This window comes from Rhamphochromis longiceps, linkage group LG3 (assembly GCF_057381845.1).
Source record: "Rhamphochromis longiceps isolate RC_006_pf linkage group LG3, R_longiceps_female_GT1.1, whole genome shotgun sequence".
Classification (NCBI taxonomy): Eukaryota; Metazoa; Chordata; class Actinopteri; order Cichliformes; family Cichlidae; genus Rhamphochromis; species Rhamphochromis longiceps.
Genome location: NC_140559.1, coordinates 37,499,050 through 37,517,868, shown reverse-complemented (window position 1 = coordinate 37,517,868; position 18,819 = coordinate 37,499,050). Strand labels below are relative to the sequence as shown.

At 39.8% G+C, this 18,819-nt stretch overlaps 1 protein-coding gene across 1 annotated transcript; it reads right to left on the bottom strand.

Annotated features, from left to right (window-relative positions):
• Nucleotides 1–5,602: 5,602 nt before the first annotated feature.
• On the bottom strand, nt 5,603–13,139 carry LOC146674470 (zinc-binding protein A33-like). The gene is made up of 10 exons (XM_085396103.1): nt 13,114–13,139; nt 11,844–12,074; nt 11,659–11,752; nt 11,456–11,560; nt 10,452–10,685; nt 10,150–10,297; nt 9,830–9,856; nt 9,444–9,508; nt 8,908–9,030; nt 5,603–6,808 (listed from the first exon to the last, which is right to left on the bottom strand). Exons 2-10 carry the CDS (start codon nt 12,068–12,070, stop codon nt 6,422–6,424), a joined length of 1,410 nt encoding a protein of 469 aa, XP_085252229.1. The 5' UTR covers nt 12,071–12,074; nt 13,114–13,139; the 3' UTR covers nt 5,603–6,421.
• Between the last annotated feature and the right edge of the window lie 5,680 nt (nt 13,140–18,819).

Sequence of the window (18,819 nt, the reverse complement as noted above, 5' to 3'; positions counted from 1 at the left end):
AGAAACAAACTTGTAAAGAGAGAGCAGGTTTTGCCTCTCAGACCTCTTATACTTACACACCTGCTCTACTGCTAACACAAGGATCTAATTGGCCAATCAGATGGAAGTAACTGAGGGCATTTAGGCATGTAGGCATATAGACATGGTCAAGGTGACCTGAGAGAACTCCTGATTGAGGGCCTTCGGTGTGAGCCTTGAGTCTTAATACAGATTTATTATCTGAAACAAACACAAGACCTTAGCTAAATGTTCTCAGCATGTAACATGTGGTTAATGTTGTGAACAAGATTATATTTAATCCAAGCAACAATCTTTATCTTGTCTTAACTAAGAAAAAAATATCAATATTTTGCATTTTTACACAGGATACAGACTCTGGCCTTCAGTCTGAAAGTCTGGTAGTTTAACCATTAACACACATCATGTTTCGTTAACCAATAATAAGCTTTGTACACTTACAGACCACTTTATTAGAAACACATGTGCACCTGCTCACTGATGCAGTCATGTGGCAGCACCGAGAGTCCTAAACTCCTGCCGACAGACGTGAAGAGCTGCAGTCAATGTTCACATCCAAGATCAGAAAGGTGAAAACACAAGATCGCCGACTGAAACTTCATCATTAGTGACAGAACTGGCTCAACATTTAACATCAGCAGTACAAATCCATAACCCAGACATTTTGATCAGCTTAATGTCAGTGAACGAGGGGTTGAATATCAGTCAGTTTGTTATCAGTCAATTTGAAGTGGCTTTTATCAGTTTTCTCTCCCCTAGATATTGGTAATATTGGTCGACTCCTTCACCTATTAGCAGACTCGGGAGACTGCTGTCACCTCCTTTGATTATGCAAACAAGACGACTGAAACTCCTCCTCTCTAAAAACAGCAACTAAATGTAGTATGAGGGGGTCAGAGGGGCGGCGTAAGTTTTGGGTTTACACACAGGCTGATTCAGTTGGTTTAAACAACAAACTGAGGTTTGTAAATTACACAGGTATGAGTTAGAACACAGTTGCTCACAACCAAATGTAAAAAGTCCAGATTTTATTAGGTTGTCAAGCATCAACTAGGCATAACAGCCGTGTGGTGGCCTGACATTAACTTTTAGTGTACAAACTGGAGATGCCACAAAGTCTAAAACTGGTTCCATGATCAGGACAATGAGTTCACTGTGAGAGTGTCTGTGTTCACCTGAGAAGTGGGATGTGGTAGTACGGGTCATTGACAGGATGGATGAATGTGAATGCTCTAAATGTTTTTGCTTCTTTCCTGTTGAAAGAAGGAGCTGAAAGCCAAGATTGCAGAGGGTAAAGAGTCCTACAGACGGAGGCTGGAAAACAAACTGCAGGAAAACAACACTAGGGAGGTGTGGAATGGAATGCGGGCTATCACTGGCCTGAGACAAAAGAGAGGTGTTGGGATGGATGGGGACGTGGAAAGTGCTAACAACCTTAATCTGCACTTCAATAGGTTTGACTGCCCTGCGTCTCCTGTTTCCACACCCAGCTCTTCTCCCCTCTCCTGCCCCCTCAGACTGTCTCACCCTGTCCCTCTCAGCAGATGACATCAAAAAAAAATTGGGCAGACTCCACTCTAGCAAAGCTGCTGGCCCTGATGGTGTCAGTCCCAGGGCCCTCAGGTGCTGTGCTTCCCAGCTGTCTGGAGTTCTACAACGGATCTTCAACATGAGCCTGGAAATGCGGAGAGTCCCATCACTCTGGAAGACATCCTGCGTGGTTCCTGTCCCTAAAAAGATCAACCCGCCGACCCTCAGTGACTACAGGCCAGTGGCTCTGACCTCACATGTCATGAAGACGCTGGAGAGACTCATCCTGAAACATCTGCGTCTGCTGGTGGAGCCTTGGCTGGACCCCCTGCAGTTTGCTTATCAACCTCGTATCGGTGTGGAGGAGGCCATCATCTACCTGCTGGACCAGGCTTATTCTCATCTGGACATTGTTGGGAGCGCTGTGAGGGTCATGCTCTTTGACTTCTCCAGTGCTTTTAACACAATCAGACCATCACTGCTGGGGAATAAGCTCATGGAAATGCAGGTGGACGCCCCACTGGTTGGTTGGATTACGGACTATTTAACAAGTCGACCACAGCATGTCTGACTAAAGAACTGCCGCTCAGATAACATCCTGAGCAGCACGGGAGCGCCGCAGGGGACGGTCCTATCACCCTTCCTCTTCACTCTCTACACATCTGACTTCAGGTACAAGTCTCAGTCATGTCATCTGCAGAAATTCTCAGATGACTCTACCATTGTGGGCTTTATCAGGGATGGACAAGAGGAGGAGTACAGGAGTGTGGTAGACAGCTTTGTCGAGTGGTGTGAGCTAAACCACCTACAACTTAACATCACAAAGACAAAGGAACTGATTATGGACTTTAGGAAGCAGGCTCCTCCTCCTACCCCTGTCACCATCAGAGGGGCTGATGTGGAAAAAATCATCTTTTTTAAGCTTACTTCCTGCTGTTTATTTGGGAAGATAGAGAGCTTTCGATTAAGTGTTTTTTTTTATCATTTTTTTTTTTTTTACTTGTCAACAAGGATAAATCTATGTGTACCTCTTCTATAGATAAATATGTCTGCTAGTGTAAGACTACTGTGCTGGGATGTAAGCGATTTAATAGACCTGGGAAATATTTATATAAGTGGTGTATATGCCGTTGCTTTAAATATCACTGTAAACTGTAAATTTAGTGTAAAGTGTTGTTATGGAGATCTGAGTGGCACTGGTGGGGAGTAGATTTCTGTCCCAGGCAGGGCTGGAGAGGCCACAGGGAGCACTAGTTTATTTCTTGGTGACCTGAGGTTTGTTTCGACCTGCCGAGAAAATTCAGTCAGCAAATAGTTTACAGATCGCCCAGAATCCATCCAGTCCAACACATGAGCTGAAACACAAAATAAGGAGTAATCATCTGCACAAACAGAGCAGCCTGGGATGATGTCCTGGCCTGTGTCAATCAGGCGCCTGGAAAAAAAGGAGGACATGACGATTCTCACTCTCGCAGTGGAAAAATCAGAAATTTCTGAACATATTTGAGTCGTAGCCAAAATCTTGGAAAAAAACCTGCGACTGGTTCTTGTGATACAACCTGATAAAAGATGAGGAAATCAGCAAAACCGGCATCATTGTTCCTCTGGGAAAGATTTGAATGTCTGTAACAAGTCTTGTGCTGAAGCATCACAGAGACGGTGGCATTCAAATCAAAGCATGGCTAAAAAGGGAGAGCTGTCTATATACTGCATATTTGTGCTTTGTCCCTCCACAGCATTATTATACAACAGTTTTCTTTTCACAGATGCCAGTCTGGACTTTTATGCCAGACAGTCAGGATGCGATCTGTGCATCCCAGTTCAGGGTCTCATGAGGATACTGCCTTGTCTACTTCAAAAGCCCCTTCAGTGCTTTTGTCCACATTTATCACAGCTGCTGCTTAATTGTGCACTCCTCAGTGTCTGTTATACTGGAGACTGTTGTTAGTGTGGCAGTCAGGTGATGGTCAGCTGTAACCGAAACCAAAACACATATCAGGTTTAGTCAAAGCTGCAATAAATTAAAAAAAAAAATAAAAATAAAAATCTTTAACCCTTTGCTGTCACAGATGTGCAACATCCTGTTTGGGATCGGTGAGCAATATTTTTATTTTGACAGGAGCTCGATGGTCTCCAAATGCTTTCCGCCTTGAAGCAGTGACAGCAAAGTGGATAGTGTTCATGCCTCAGTCTGTTCCCCACCCACACACTCAGAGATGTACAGGCAGAGCAGAGCCAGTGTTTCCGGGACTTTTATCCTTCACATGGGTTTATCTGTTAAATCACGCCACTTGCCGAATGTTTCAGTCATCAGCAGCTTTTAGTGGAGACAACAGAAAGCTACAATCACTGCTTCATTCTGCGCTTACGGTCAATAAGTTCTATGTGAATTTTAGGGCTACAGCGACACCTAGTGGTCAATAAAAATGTTACTGTGGGTCAGTGTCTGCTCCCATGTGTGCTCCACTCAACGACAAACTGCTGCTCATTTCATTCAGTCACAGTTCAGACTACAGATGTTTTTTAGGTCCACACTTAAAGAAAATATAAACTGGCAGAAAAACGATCCACATTTGAACTGACAGAATGTCACCGTACCTAACTGTGCTGTTCAGAAACTATTAGTGTACAGAAAATGAGAAAAGGAGTATTTTTTGGTACCAAAACCCTATCTTATCTGCATATTTTCTCATTCTAAGTAAGCTGCATTGTAAATAAACTCTTTAACTTTTGTTCAGGACTCCTGCATTTGAGCCCCTTTTCATTCATCTGACTACAAATTCAGATATGCTTAGTATAATGCCCAACGGCAGAAGGTTGTGACTTTCTGTACAACATGTTTAAGCACAAGACAAAGAAGTGCAATTGTCACTTAATACAACACACAGGGTATAGCACAACATTTGTGAAAAAGCAAAGAGCAAAATGCAAGTGTAACCTATAATGCAAGTGTTACTGTAAAATGTAAATATAAGTTATATTTTACACTTCGCTTACATTTACACTGTAAAATGTTAGTGTAACTGTACAATTTAACTGTAACTTGCATTTTACATTTTGTTTACTTTTACACTGTAAAATGTGTAAATGTAAGTGAAGTGTAAAATATAAGTGTAATGTAAAAGCACCTGTGCACAAATGTAAGTTGCACTAAGTGTAAGAAATATTAAGCAGTGTGAGATTCTGTGAAAAGGAAATGATATATATTTTTTCTCCCACTGCAGTTGCTGTTGCTACAAGTCAGTTATGAATTTTGAATGTATGACCTTTGAGCCGTGCTACTCAAGCAGGATAAAGCACACTTTTTTATTGTAGTTATTGGGATACAAATACACAAATATAATTAAGTAGCAGAAGTAGGATTTAAGAAAGTATTTCTATTGGTAAATAACAGGAAAGAAACCCTTGTTCAAATAAACTCATTAAAGTGCTGCTTCTTTAACGATAAACCTACAAGCAAACACTGTACATCATCTATAAACATAATACATGAAGACATTTTAAAAAGATCTTCCAGCACCTCCAGCACTGAAAGCAGCTTCAGTGCAGCTTCAGTGCTCTGCCCCACATAAGATACTCTAAAGTTCAATACAGTGCTGACACAGAATGAGTCTGACTCACCATCCATGATGCAAAGAAACGCAGCGTGCAGACAACGTGGTTTGATGTCAGCTTTTGTGTCGGTCTTTGATGACTTGTTGCTTATGGAGGTATGTTCCTGTGCTCTGTCTGTCACCAGTGGTTTGACTACCCCACGAGAGGTTGTTGAGTCATTTTTCTTTTTGTTTTAATTGTATTTTTTCTTAGTTTGATCCTGTTTACATTCTAGTATCTGAAACCTTTATTGTTGCTAATGCTGTAGTTAGGATTTAGTTTGTGGAGTTACTTGTTTTTTGTTTCCAGAGTATTACTTTTGTACCATGAACAGTGTGTCATGACTTTCTGCTTGTTATCTTTTGTTTTCTGTGCTCCATTTTCTAATTCTAACTTTAGAATTTGTCTAAACTCTGTGTTGGGATAAAAAGTTAAAAGAACACAGCAGACTCTCAGGGATTCAGTTCACATTTATTTCAGCTTAAATACATCACAATAATCCAAATTTTTACAATAATGACAAGAAATTATATATACTCAATGTCTTACATGCACATGATATACTGATGTTAATATACTATTGTGGTACTATGATCTACGTGCTACCAACTAAAACAGACTTGCACCTCTGAACTCATAAGACCATGTGACGTGTCCCTGATCTTAAACCAAAGATCCAAACAAAGTTGGATTCATAAAGTTCTTTTAAATCAGGCCTTGAGCTATAATATAAGTTATACCATATTAATAAATTACCAAAGAACGAGTAGTGTAAAAACGTAGGCAGGATTCATGCAGTGCTATCCACCGTAGTGATCGTGTATAGGTGCATCTTATAGTTCCTAAACCATCACTAATGTGTCGTTGTCAGATAACTGTGGACTTATCAGTGGAAGTTTTATCCTCATTTACATACATTTGTCCTCCCTTAGCAGACATAAGTGGATGGTTCAGACGAACCCTCGCTTGGGTCTTTAGCTCTTTTTAAAAACCTCTTTATAGATATCATCAGGAAGATTAAGAGACATTAGCAAACCTTGTGGTTAACTTATAGCTTTTGACTGGAATAAATAAATAAATATATCCAAACACCTTGCAGGAGCTAAGCTTGGGCTTGCAGTCTGTACCAGGACAATATTCAGGGTGTTCGCTTTACACTTGGGAGAAGAATATTTTCTCCTGTTCTTGGTCTTTTGTTTGCATTTACAGATTACAACTTATCCAGACAATGAATGTGGATGCTCTCGAGGTTTTAAAAAGGATCCTCCGAGTCTCTCGCTCAACGTGCTGAAGTGTCTACAGTGATCCCAGCCTCGATCGGGCAGATGACCAGCTGGGCCGTGTTCTTCCCGTTGTCATGTATGCAGGGGTTAAAGTACGGATACAGCGGCTCAGCGAAAGTGAGCCCGCTGTAAGTATAAATGTGAGTCTTTGCCTCTGTGTTGTAGAAGGACACCGAGCCTTCTTCATAGTCCAGGAATATACCGACTTTCTGAGGAATTTCTTTAAGGTGAAGAGTGACGGCGGGCCCAGCGCAGGCATACAGGCTTCCACCGTTACGTCGGCATATCGCCCAGTAACCGTTATCAGGGCGAACTGTGATGGCGCCCTTCCTGTTGATGGACTCCTGGGCCACCCCAAGATCCCAGTCTGTTTTATCCCCAACCTGAAACACAAAGAAGGACAAAATGATGCTAAACTGCAGAGTAGAGCTTCATTTCTTTAGGTTGCTTTTTAAATGATAATAAATTTTTACTGAGAGTAAACACAGCAGATATAAAATCAGAAGTGAACATCATGTAGCCACCAGGGGGCGTAAAGAGTTTTATTTTCCTGCTTGTTTAGATCATATACATTATACAGTCCTAGTCACAGGTTGTGTCGTTGTGTTCATGTGTAATTTTCTTTGGTGTATTTCAATCCAAATCTTACTCTAAATAAAGCTGTTGTGTTCCACTTTGGATAATATTCACACTGATCACGACTATAAGCTGTTTAGCAGCAGGCACGTGCAGAGGGGGGGGGCTAGAGGGGCTTGAGCACCCGCCCCTTTCCTGATGGGTGCCAAAAGTGCCCTTTTGTTGAGGCAACTTTAAAAAAAAAAAAAAAAAAAAAAAATATATATATATATATATATATATATATATTTTATGTGTGTGTGCGTGCGGAGTCCTGTCTGTGCCCCTCAACAATAATATTTAACTATTAATCACAGTTTTGCTAAATAAAAGGATCTGGCTTGCATCAGTCACATGATCCATTTAACCAATGATCGCCCTTGACGGCAGAACGCGCTGGTTACGAGCCGGGAACGAGCTCACAAAGAGCACGCGCATTTTTAGCGGTCCGGAGCTGTAGGAGAAACACAAGTTAACTCAGAGACACAGACTGATGCGACAAAACTAGTAAGTAGGTGTACAGCGTACACTGTAGTGTGTAGCACCCAGGAGTATTGGCTTATTACGTACACGTTGGTAAGATGTCTTGTTGCAACTGACGAACTGAAACAAACGAGCGTGCTGTGTGTGCAACAGCGCGACAAACATTACCTGTCCTTTTATTAACTGCACAAGTAGTGCTGGTCACAGCTGCTGGCTACCTGTGTAAGGCTGTCATGGGTCTGTAGCTCTGTCACCGTTTTAGGGAACATATTTAGTTTTAAAGTATTTAGAAACATATTTAGTTTTAAAGTATTTAGAAACATATTTAGTTTTAAAGTAAGTTACAGGGCTTTTCCTGCCTTTCTGGAGGGATTATATTTCACTAAAAAACGATCTAATATCCATGTCCACATAATAATTATTATAATTATAATATATTAAAAACACACGCTGTATTTTAAAGAACATACATTAAGAAGCAGATTATATTAGATTTATATTTTAAATAAGACAAAAGTTGGATTTTACAGCAGTAAAATGATTGTATATCTACAGTTTAAAAATGTAATAAGCTTTGCCCCTGCACAGAGTGGATAGTGAAACAAATGGAATCATCATAAATACATTATTTCATATTTATTACTTCCCCCTCCTCATTGCTTTATTATTGTAGCTCTAGTAATAAATAATAATGTAAGGATTCTGGATCAGCACTGTGATGCCCATAGTATATACAGTATTCTGAAGAAGGTCTAACATGTCACTGTGTGTGCATGCATGTGTGTGTTTTATTTAGATGGATTTTAAAAAAAAATATTACTCATGATATAACATTGTCCAGACATGGCTGGTAAGGACATGAGGAGGAAACAGTAGGAGCTGTGTGAGGCTACTAAAGGCAGTGCTATAACATTTTTCTCTCATCATTTAGATTAAGTGCTGGAGTTGTTAGGTGTGGATAATTAGATTATAGTTTATTGCAATAACAAGTTGTGCCTTGTTCTCAGATAGACAGCAAGTGGAGAGTGATATATGAAATGATGGGATGGAAGGAAGAAGAGAAGCAAAGAGTGATTCACAGGCAGAGCCTAAATTATTTCTCACAGTTTTTGTTGCCTTATGGTTCCAAGCGCTGTCACCAATCTTTGCATTTTGTTATTATCTCATGACATTTAATCAGCTACCATCTCTCCTATGGACTTTTTAATGTCTACAGTCTCAGACCAACACAGCCCTGCCCTTCCCATTATAGATTCTTGATGAATGTGTGTTGTTGTTATTCAGCCTGGTTCAATGTGCCCCTTTTTAACTTTGAGCACCCGCCCCTTTAAACCTCTCTGCACGGCCCTGTTTAGCAGTTATTTATTTTATCCTTTTATCCTACCTGAACCACCCAGTAACGTTTCCCAGATGTGAAGCTTTGTTTTCCCAGCACGGCGACGCAGGAGTTGAACCTGCGGGGGTCGTCAGGTAGCGGGGTCCTCCACTGCTGGTAGCTCATGCTCACCTGTGGATTGCCACGATCACATTCATACAACAACTACTGATGCCGTACTTGTCATTATTTTGCATCTGCCTGACTTCTGATCCACTAGTTTCCGTCATTTTAGTTCCTGCATAATATTTGTCGTCCATTAGCTGTTGTCTGTAATTCACAGACTCTAATTTCACAGACAAGAAATGCAATTTCTCAATAATAGGTGTTTTAATAAGTGTTTTCCCAATAATATTACAGGGCTAAACTGAACTGGTGTGTATAACTAACTAAGCAAATGACTTTACACTTAATTATACAAACAGCTGCACATGTATCAACACTTTGTTGGATCATTTTTTACAGCAGGACAAGACTTTGTTTAACTCCGAGCTCTTGTTAAGGTGTTACAGTCAGGAATCATGCAGCTGATAATTACAGCTCACCTTTTTATTATCCGGGGACAGGACCACCCAGCCAGCAGCAGTAGCAGGATCCAGAGTTACATCCACTGGAGACAGAAACAGAAAAAAACACATAAAAAGATTTGCTATTTCAGATTTATTCAAATTTTCAGGATTAAAGAAATAATATGAAAAAATAACCCTGTTGTTTTGAAGCATATTATTACTGAAGTCACCTTTTTTGGCAACAGAGTATCTGTATTCTGAGTCATTTAAATGTATAAAGATTATTTGAATCAGTGTGAAGAGCCACTTTCTTTCTACTGACATCAGTAAGAGTCTTTATTAGATATGGTGGTGACAAATTTTCAGTCTTGTGTAATCCATATAACGTAATCACAATATAAATATCATATCCATACACATACCTGCATATTTATTCATCTTGTTTACCTCTGCAAAAGATCAGAAAAGAAACTGTGTCATTTTAGTGTCATTAAACATTAACGTAGAACAATTAAAATATTCACTAATATTTTAGCGAATGTTACGAGATTTATTTTTGGACCCTAAGTGTATCACTAAAGTTAGTTATGTGCAGACTTATAGTGTAAAATATGATATAAATATATATGCAATGCAAAAAGTGGCAGGATTATAATAAAACCAAAGGAACCGGTGATGCAAAGAAAGTCTTGTGTTCTAAAATCAGAGACTATAATGTCATGTCATCATAAGGATTACAGACCTTCTGCACACAGCTTCCTCTCCAGTTCTTGGCAGATGTCGACCAGTTTGGAGAAATTTCTCCTCACAGTCCGTGCGTAGCTCTCCGATTGGACTCCGACGTCAGCCCAGTGCTTGACGGACATCGGAGCGTCCAGATGTAAAAAGTTCTAAAACAGCATCAGTGACAGAAATGAGCACAAATAAATGATTTCACTAACAAGCAGACAGGCCGGTTTGTATTCATATCATATTACAATCACTTTAGATGCTTTAAACTTGCTTGGCTGTGCAGAAATATTAAACATAAATACTGATTCTGACCTGCTGGAGCTGAACTGGGTTCTCAATGTGCTCCAGGAGGTGCAGCTCACTGCGTCTCTTCTGCAGCTCATTGATCTCCTGGCTGATCTCCTTGAGAAGCTCCTCTGCTCTCTTCTCAGCCACCTCCTGCTTCCGTTCGATCTCCTCGATGAGCAAAGCCTGGTTTCTCTCAATGGCAATTACCATCATTGTGGCAGCCTGAACGCTGGCCTGTATCTCTCTTTCTTTATTTCTCTGCAGAGATGAAAAGAGTTTAATTAATATGTGAAATATGTTAAAATGCACCACCTTTGTACTTTGCTACCCCTTCTTCAATGAAATTCAAAACAAATTAAACTTAGGGTAAAGCTGCTTATATACGATGATTCTTATTAATATGCCCATAATTTAGCACATTTCCCCCAAAAAGAAGACAAAGAAGATGATCTCAGTGAGAGCAGCCTGCAGTCCTCTGATAACAGTTGATCTATTGTCCCAACCCACCTCCAGCCCTGCTTTTCCATGTCTCTTTATGTCCACATAATGAAGGTTTATTATATCAATAAAAACAACTAATAAAAGATCACAAGAGCTCTTAAAACAGAGCCACGCTGCCATATATGAATTACTAAAGATGGAAAAATACTTTGACTGAAGTAATCCTGACTTTAGAAGATATGCAAGGATTTTAGCTTTTGAGTTTCCATAGTTTCTCTGCCCTGTAATCAGAGTCTTTTGTGCACAAGGTTACTTACACTCTGCATGGATATTATAGCAGGATAAACTGCAAATAAAAGCCAAAAGTGGATTCCAGGCTTGAAAAGTGAAGCTAATGCATTTTTTAAAATGACCAGCAGGGGGAGTCTCCTCTGTCTTTTAAATACAGTCTACATGAAGCAGAACAACACTGCTGTTTTTCTTCTGATGTGAGCTTCTACAAACAAATTGGTTGAAGTTTTGTTTCTTAGAGAGCAAACAGGCCGAGAAATGTTCATGTCTGTAAATGATCAAAAAGCAATGCTCACTTTGCTCAGCTCCATTGACTGTTTGATCTCCTCGGTCTTTCTGATTCGGATCTGGATCATCTGTTGATACTGCTCTTGGGTCTTCTTTATCCGAGTCTGCAGAGGCTGAAGTTGAAAACATGTATTTTACATCTTGGATTATCTGGAGTTCCTTACAAGATAATCCATGAGCATCGTTACATTTAACCACTTCTTTCTCCCACCTTGATCTTGATCTCCTTCTCTCCTCCAGACCTATTTGGCAGTAGTGGAATGACGGGTCTCTTTGGTTTGAATCCTGGCATTTCTTTTAACAAGCTTTAAGATGATGATGTACATCTGATTAGTTTCAACCAAATGTGCTAAAACGTTGAAATAAAGCACTATAGTATAGTTACAGTCAACCAACCTTGGAAATCTTTCAGTGATTTCTTTTAAGGCCCAATTCACCCTGAGTTCGGGGCGACTGCTGAAGGATTCTTTGCACAGCGGACAATCCGACTTTTGCGCCACATCCCAATAACGTTTGATGCACTCCAGGCAGAAATTGTGCCCACATGGGATAGAGACAGGGTTTTTGAAGCTGTACAAACAGATGCTGCACTGAAATTGCTCTTCAGACAATGTTGAGGCCATGTTTCTGACAGAGAAATAACATTTTGTTACCCACACATGTTGAAATTCTTCTGTACACTATGCTCTTAAGGTCAGATTGTAAAGATGCAGGTTTATAAATCTAAGTTTAAAAAAAAATCTAAATGGCAAAGCAAGAAGACTAAAGGATATTTTTAAACATAAGATCAAAGTAAAGCATCCAGTGTGCCCTTTTCACTTATATTTCACAGAACAGGGCAAAACACATGAAAGCTCATCATGCTGTAGCGCAGAGAAAAGTGGACAGATTTATTTCAGATGCTTCTAAGACAACAACTACGTTTAAGTTCAATCTGCAGACTGCAAATATACAAGGGTTCACAAACAGAGTCTGAAGGTCCTAGTGGCAACATATTGTTACATTTTTATGAATCTAATGGATTTACCAGTAAAGAGATCAAAAAATGGGCTGTGAAAGAGGCAATAGAAGGAGAAAATCTCAGACTTTTCATTGACTGAATTCTTGACTACAATAATTTTCTTTGTAGTCAAATTTAAAATCAAAGAAATGCTCATTATTTCAGCGTAGATTAACTAAATTAAAAGAAAGAAATTCTGAGACAATGGGTAAAATTCAAATGAAAGCAATATAAAGAGAAATTGTTTCTGAACCTTTTCTTACAATTTCATCACTATATTAACTATTTTACTTACTTACTTTAATTTTTCCCCAATAAATCAGCCCTCAGCTCTTTATTAATGCATTTTATTTAGCCACTGCTCTCCCCTTACTGAGTTCTCTCTGACACTCAAACTCCAGTCAATGTGTTAAAAATGTAAAAGTAGTAGTAGTTGTTGCTCTATTTTAAAGATTGAAACCTGAGATTACATCCAGAATACACACACCTACATTTTACACATCATCTCTGAGATATCCACTTTTACTATTTCTGTGCCTCTAATTAAAAATATTGCCGTCAATATTTGGATCAAAAGTCAGTCTATCTTGAAGAAAAGGCAGCTGATGTCTTGTTTCATGTATTTTTATTCTCTATGCTATCTGCTTGGTATAAATAATCACTTACTTGTTTAGGTCATGCAGGTAGACGGTCCTTGAAAGATATGAAGAATAAATATCCACAAAACACGCTTGTCTCTCTATAAAATAAAACATGGTACAAAGTTCCTCCCACAGTGGAGTTTCCCAATGAGTTATACCGGTTATTCTTGTTCTGCCTGTTAGCTTTTCCTGGTATTTACTCTACATTTTAATTGCTATAATAATCTAATAATCTACCTTCCTACACAGATGCTGGTTAAAATGTACAAATAGAACTAGAACAATGGAAATACAAATAGTATAAATAAATAAATGGAGAGAAAAATTGAAATGTTAAATAGATTTGTGTGCAAAAGAGCTACGAGCTTAATATGCTGGTTTAATATGTAAGATGACCTTATGTGCCAAAATTATTATGTTACCTTATATTATCTTGGGAAGAGGGATGATAGTTGTGGTCTTGAAGCATGTGGGGACGGTACTCTGGCTGAGGGAGAGGTTGAAGACGGGAGTGAGAACATCAGCCAACAACTAGCACATGCTTTAAGGACCCGTCCTGTCTGGTCCTGCTGCCTCAATACATTGAGGTCATCTAGCAGACTGCCTGCAGAGCTGATGGTGCTGATGTACCCGGTCACATATTCAGCATAATCCTGTATATTGACAGAGCAGATCTCCTGTGTGGCTGCAGTTTGAAACACATCCCAGTCTGTTTGGGCAAAACAGTGCTGTAGGATGCTCTCAGACTCTGGGGTCCACAGTTTAACAGGTGTGATGACAGGGTTCGATTGTTTCAGTTTCTGTCTGTAAGCCGGGTACATGAACAGAGAGATGTAGTCAGACTGTCCAAAGTGGGGCTGTGGTGCAGCCCTGTATGCACCGTGTATGTTGCTGTAGACGTGATCCAGGGTGTTAAGTAATGTTGCTGCGAGATGCCACAAATCGTAAAATCTTTCATTGTTAAGTTTGTAGTCATTTTAAATCTGTAAACAGAGTAATTCATTCGAGGAAGCTCTGTGTCACAGAGGCCTTGATGAACACACCCATGGTTGTTGGGATGAATCATTCCCAGGTCAGAGCTGGATTTTTTTAATCCATCCTATGTGACACAAAGCCAGCTAAAAATATGCAGCAATGCTTTTCAGGTCATTTACAGTAATTGCATTAGTGGCATATCGGTATAAACACACCCAAATAAAGACAATAAACACCATCAGCAGCCAGCACACAGACTGGCTCCCTGATACCAGCACCTGTTAAAGCTTCAATTATTCCTAGCTTATGTAGAAGAAGAAATGAGGTGCTACAGCTCCTGCTTCTGTTAGAAATATCACTGTTCCTACTCTGCTCTGTTTTGTTTCACTGGGTCACACTCATACTGTGTCATGACGCGTCCTGTTTAACCTTTCAGCTGAATGCCACACCAAACTCACGTGTTTCACACTTCCAGTACAATAAGTATTAATTCTATTGTTCTTGATTGTTCTCTGCACGAGCGTTGCCAATATGCACGTGTGTAAACCTGGTACACTGTCACAGCATTGCACTTTGAACTAGGAAGTCATTTTTACAATGACAATTTTGGTTTCCAGTAATCTTCTAAAACAGTTACCCCAAAAGAGATGACAGGTGAAACTGCTAGTGTAAAACTTCCTGGTATTTTTTGTTATTCAGCTCTTCACGTGCTATCTATAAATATACTGAACAGTGATGTGGGTATAACAGACTGGTAAAGAGGACCAGCTCTGTCTTGGCCAGTCCCCTAGACTCCAAAGAGGAGGATGTTAGCCAAGCAAAGGTTTATTATGGACAACACTGCAAACCCCCTGCATGATACTGCAGAGGCCCTGAGCAGCTCCTTCAGCAACAGACTCTTCCTGGCACTGTGTAGGAGACAGGTTCTTTATTCCTGCCTGTCTGGTTAGGCTCCTCCTACGCTCACCAGACAAAACATGACACACATGCTTACCAAATCCTTGATGAGAAGGAAGAATGAGGCTTTGGGAATTTAGGCCACGTAGTGAAAAGATTGACAAACACAAGGATTAGCTCATGTGGACGTCAAAGTTCACTTCCAGTTGGATGACACAGTTTTATTTGTTTGAGCTATTAGCATTAATTTTTCAGTTTTTAGTGAAGTTTTATTTGACTTGCTTCCCTTACAACTACCAGAAAAAAAATCACAGTTTGGTGTTAAAGTACTTCCTGGTACTCTGAAAGGCCTAAAGTGAAACTCCACACGTGTTCCTCTGATCCCCAACACAGCTGTCAGGAACAATGACAGAATGATAAATCATCTTGTAAACGTTTTCTCACGTGGCTGTTACGCCCATGTTTTTAGCCTTGCTAACTGTTCCTGTTGTGCTGCTCACAAATATGCAAGCCTTATTTACGTGTAACACACTTAAATATAAAGTCTGGAATTCTCGGGATTCAACACACTAACAAACTATTTCTTTGTTGATTTTCAAAGCAGACTAACCTGACATAACAAACAATATGCTATCTCCATTCTGGAAGTAAGGAGCACAACCTGCCTGTTTTGTTAAGAAAGCTATTATGATAACTTCAAATATCCCAGTCTCAACTAGTTTGGGTCAAGTTAATGGTTGATATGACTTCAAACACTGAGGCGTCCTCCCTAACTGATGTGAAAAGCACCTGATAAAATACAGAACAGATTTTTGAGTTAAATTAAAAAAGTGATGCCTGTGAAACCAATTCAAACCTACTTCCTGTCAACATTATGCCAGTGTGATTGTGTAAAAGGAAGCAACGATTCAATATTAATAACTATAAATGATTAAAAAAGGAAACCCAGAATGGACAAAAAAAAATGCAAGTAGATAAAAGGGATTTTAAATGATTAAAGCAGCTGACATGGAAAAAGAGACAGAACAAAGTACTTTCATTATTATTATACATATTGGTTATGCTCATCAAAGAAAAAACACAAGAACAACAAAAGCAAACACTCTTCCATCACTTTGGACGCCAGTATTTGTCCCAAAATGAACAATGTTGGACTCTGTGGATAAAAGGCAGTATACTGGTGCATACAGTATACAGTATACTATATTGACAGTAAATTCTGTCTGTAGACAGAATTTAGAAAACAAGAAAGAGCTAAAACATTGTATTTACTTCTTTCTAATCAAAACCATAAATTAGATCAGCGGACTCAAATGTTACTGAACCTCATCTCAAAGTTCACAACTGTATTTAAAAAAAATGATAGCATATAGTCAAAGTCAAAGTCAAATTTCTTTATATAGCACATTTACAACAACAACCGTTGACCAAAGTGCTGTACAATTAAGACAATTAAAAGAAATAAAAACATGACAAGAGTTAAGAAAAAGAATCATAAAATTAGAAGATTTGAGTGAGAAATAAGATAAATAAAAGTAATACAAACTCATTCTGATTTAAAAGCCAAGGAATAAAAGATACAGCAAATGAACAACAATCAACTACGTATTCTTACTAGGTGACGTCAACATTTTTTAATGAGTGAATGAGTCACAGCTCATTGTTTGGTGACTTAACAAAAACAGATTCCTCTGAAGATGGTCAGGTACAAGTACTGAAAGTGAACAAGCATGAATGAAGAAACAGCCAAGAAACAAACAAACAAAAACAACAACATTTATTTTTCACTTCCCGTTTTACACTTTCAAGTAAAAGATCCACGCAGGATCAGTCCCCTTCCTCCTGACATGTAAGAACTGAAGTCTCTCTCACAGGTTGAGACAGTGGTTCCCAAACTTTTTTTGCTAACCCCCCTTTGTTGTGAAAGAAAATTGTTGCCCCCCCCCCCACCTAAACACCCCCGCACAAACACATCCTCCAACCACACACACCCATATTTTGTTTTCAAACTCCATTGAAGTTTATTTCACACCTCAAACATTTAGTAAACAATTAAGCAAATAGACGTAAACTGCAATAAATTACAGGTAGTAATAAATAAATTACTAACTCTTTTACGATACGTCAGGGGTCGGCAACCCTGGGCAGCTACTGACAAAACAGCAAATAAACATCAAATGTGTCATCTGTGACATTTGTGAGGTTACCTCAACCACACTCTGTCAGTCCTGTTGCTGTTGAACAACCAAATGTTTAAAAATGTCACGAGTTTACCTGGTGATATCCTCATCCAGGAGGCGATCACAAAAAAAGCTTTCTGCAGAAGGTGGTACCACACTGTGTGTGTGGACGTCCCCTGTACAGAAGGCGACTATAAATGTTGTGCATGCTAAATAAACAGAAACAAATGATCCCTGTTGTCATTGCTTAATGATTGTTTTTAATCTTGACAATTAATGTTGCTGGCATTGCATCTTTCAATATGTTTGTGGGTGGATTTGAATGCACCAGGGTAAGTGCAGCCACTCAGACTCTACTCAATGTGGTCATAGAAACAGGTGCAGATGTGTCACAAGTTAATCTAGTAGTAGGCAGGCTTTGGCACTTGGCCACAGGTGGCAGTAGAATAGAATAGAATAGAATTCAACTTTATTGTCATTGCACAGGTACAGGGCAACGAAATGCAGTTTGCATCCATCCAGAAGTGCTTTAGTGATATAGATATATTACAATATATATTAGCAATAGTATAGATATGCAAGTATATTACAGAAATGGGTCTATTATGGTATGTTATAATGTACACGGTATGAAGTATGTTGTGAATATTCTATAACTATAAGTATGTACAGGCTGTAGTGAGTACAAGCTATGTACAGGATATGAACAGGATACAAATATGAAAAACTATACAGAATATGAAATAAATAACTTTACAGAAATCTGAGATATACAGCTATACAGAAATGGGAACTATGCAAGTTGTAAACAGTTGTAGGATTAAAGATTATCGAATGTACAGAATGATTATTTACACAGAGCTATACAGTAGTGCAGTTAAGATAAGTGAGGGTGTAGATAGTTTCTACAGAGGCTATATAAAGTGCTAGTGGTTGTGAGTGGTGGTTCAGTCCATGTTATTATTGTGTGTTTGAGGGTACAGTTGTCCATTGTGGGTGTGTGTATGTTCAGTCCATGAGTTTAACGTGGGTCAGATGTCAGGAGGCAGAGTTCAGGAGTCTGACAGCTGTGGGGAAGAAGCTGGTGGCCTTAGTCCGGAGGCTCCTGTGGTGCCTCCCAGAGGGCAGGAGGGTGAAGAGTCCATGTGATGGGTGACTGGGGTCTTTGATGATTTTCCCAGCCCTTTTCAGACACCGCTTCCTGTAGATGTCTTTTATGGCAGGAAGTGGTGCTCCGGCGATGCGCTGGGAAATTTTCACGACCCTCTGCAACGCCTTCCGGTCCGAGGCAGAGCAGTTCCCGTACCAGACTGTTATACAGTTGGTCAGGATGCTCTCGATGGTGCAGCGATAGAAGTTCACCAGGATGTCTGAGGACAGGTGGTTCTTCCTCAGAGTCCTCAAGAAGAAGAGGCGCTGGTGAGCCTTCTTGACCAGCTTGGAGCAGTTGGTCGTCCAGGTGAGATCCTCGGAGATGTGGACTCCCAGGAACTTGAAGCTGCTCACACGCTCCACAGCCGTCCCCTTAATGTGGATGGGTGGATGTGGGTCCTGTAGTCGACGATGAGCTCCTTGGTCTTCTCGGTGTTAAGCAGCAGGTTGTTTGTGTCGCACCACTCAGCCAGTCGATCCACCTCCTCCCTGTAGGCGGCCTCATCGTTGTCACTGATGAGGCCAAT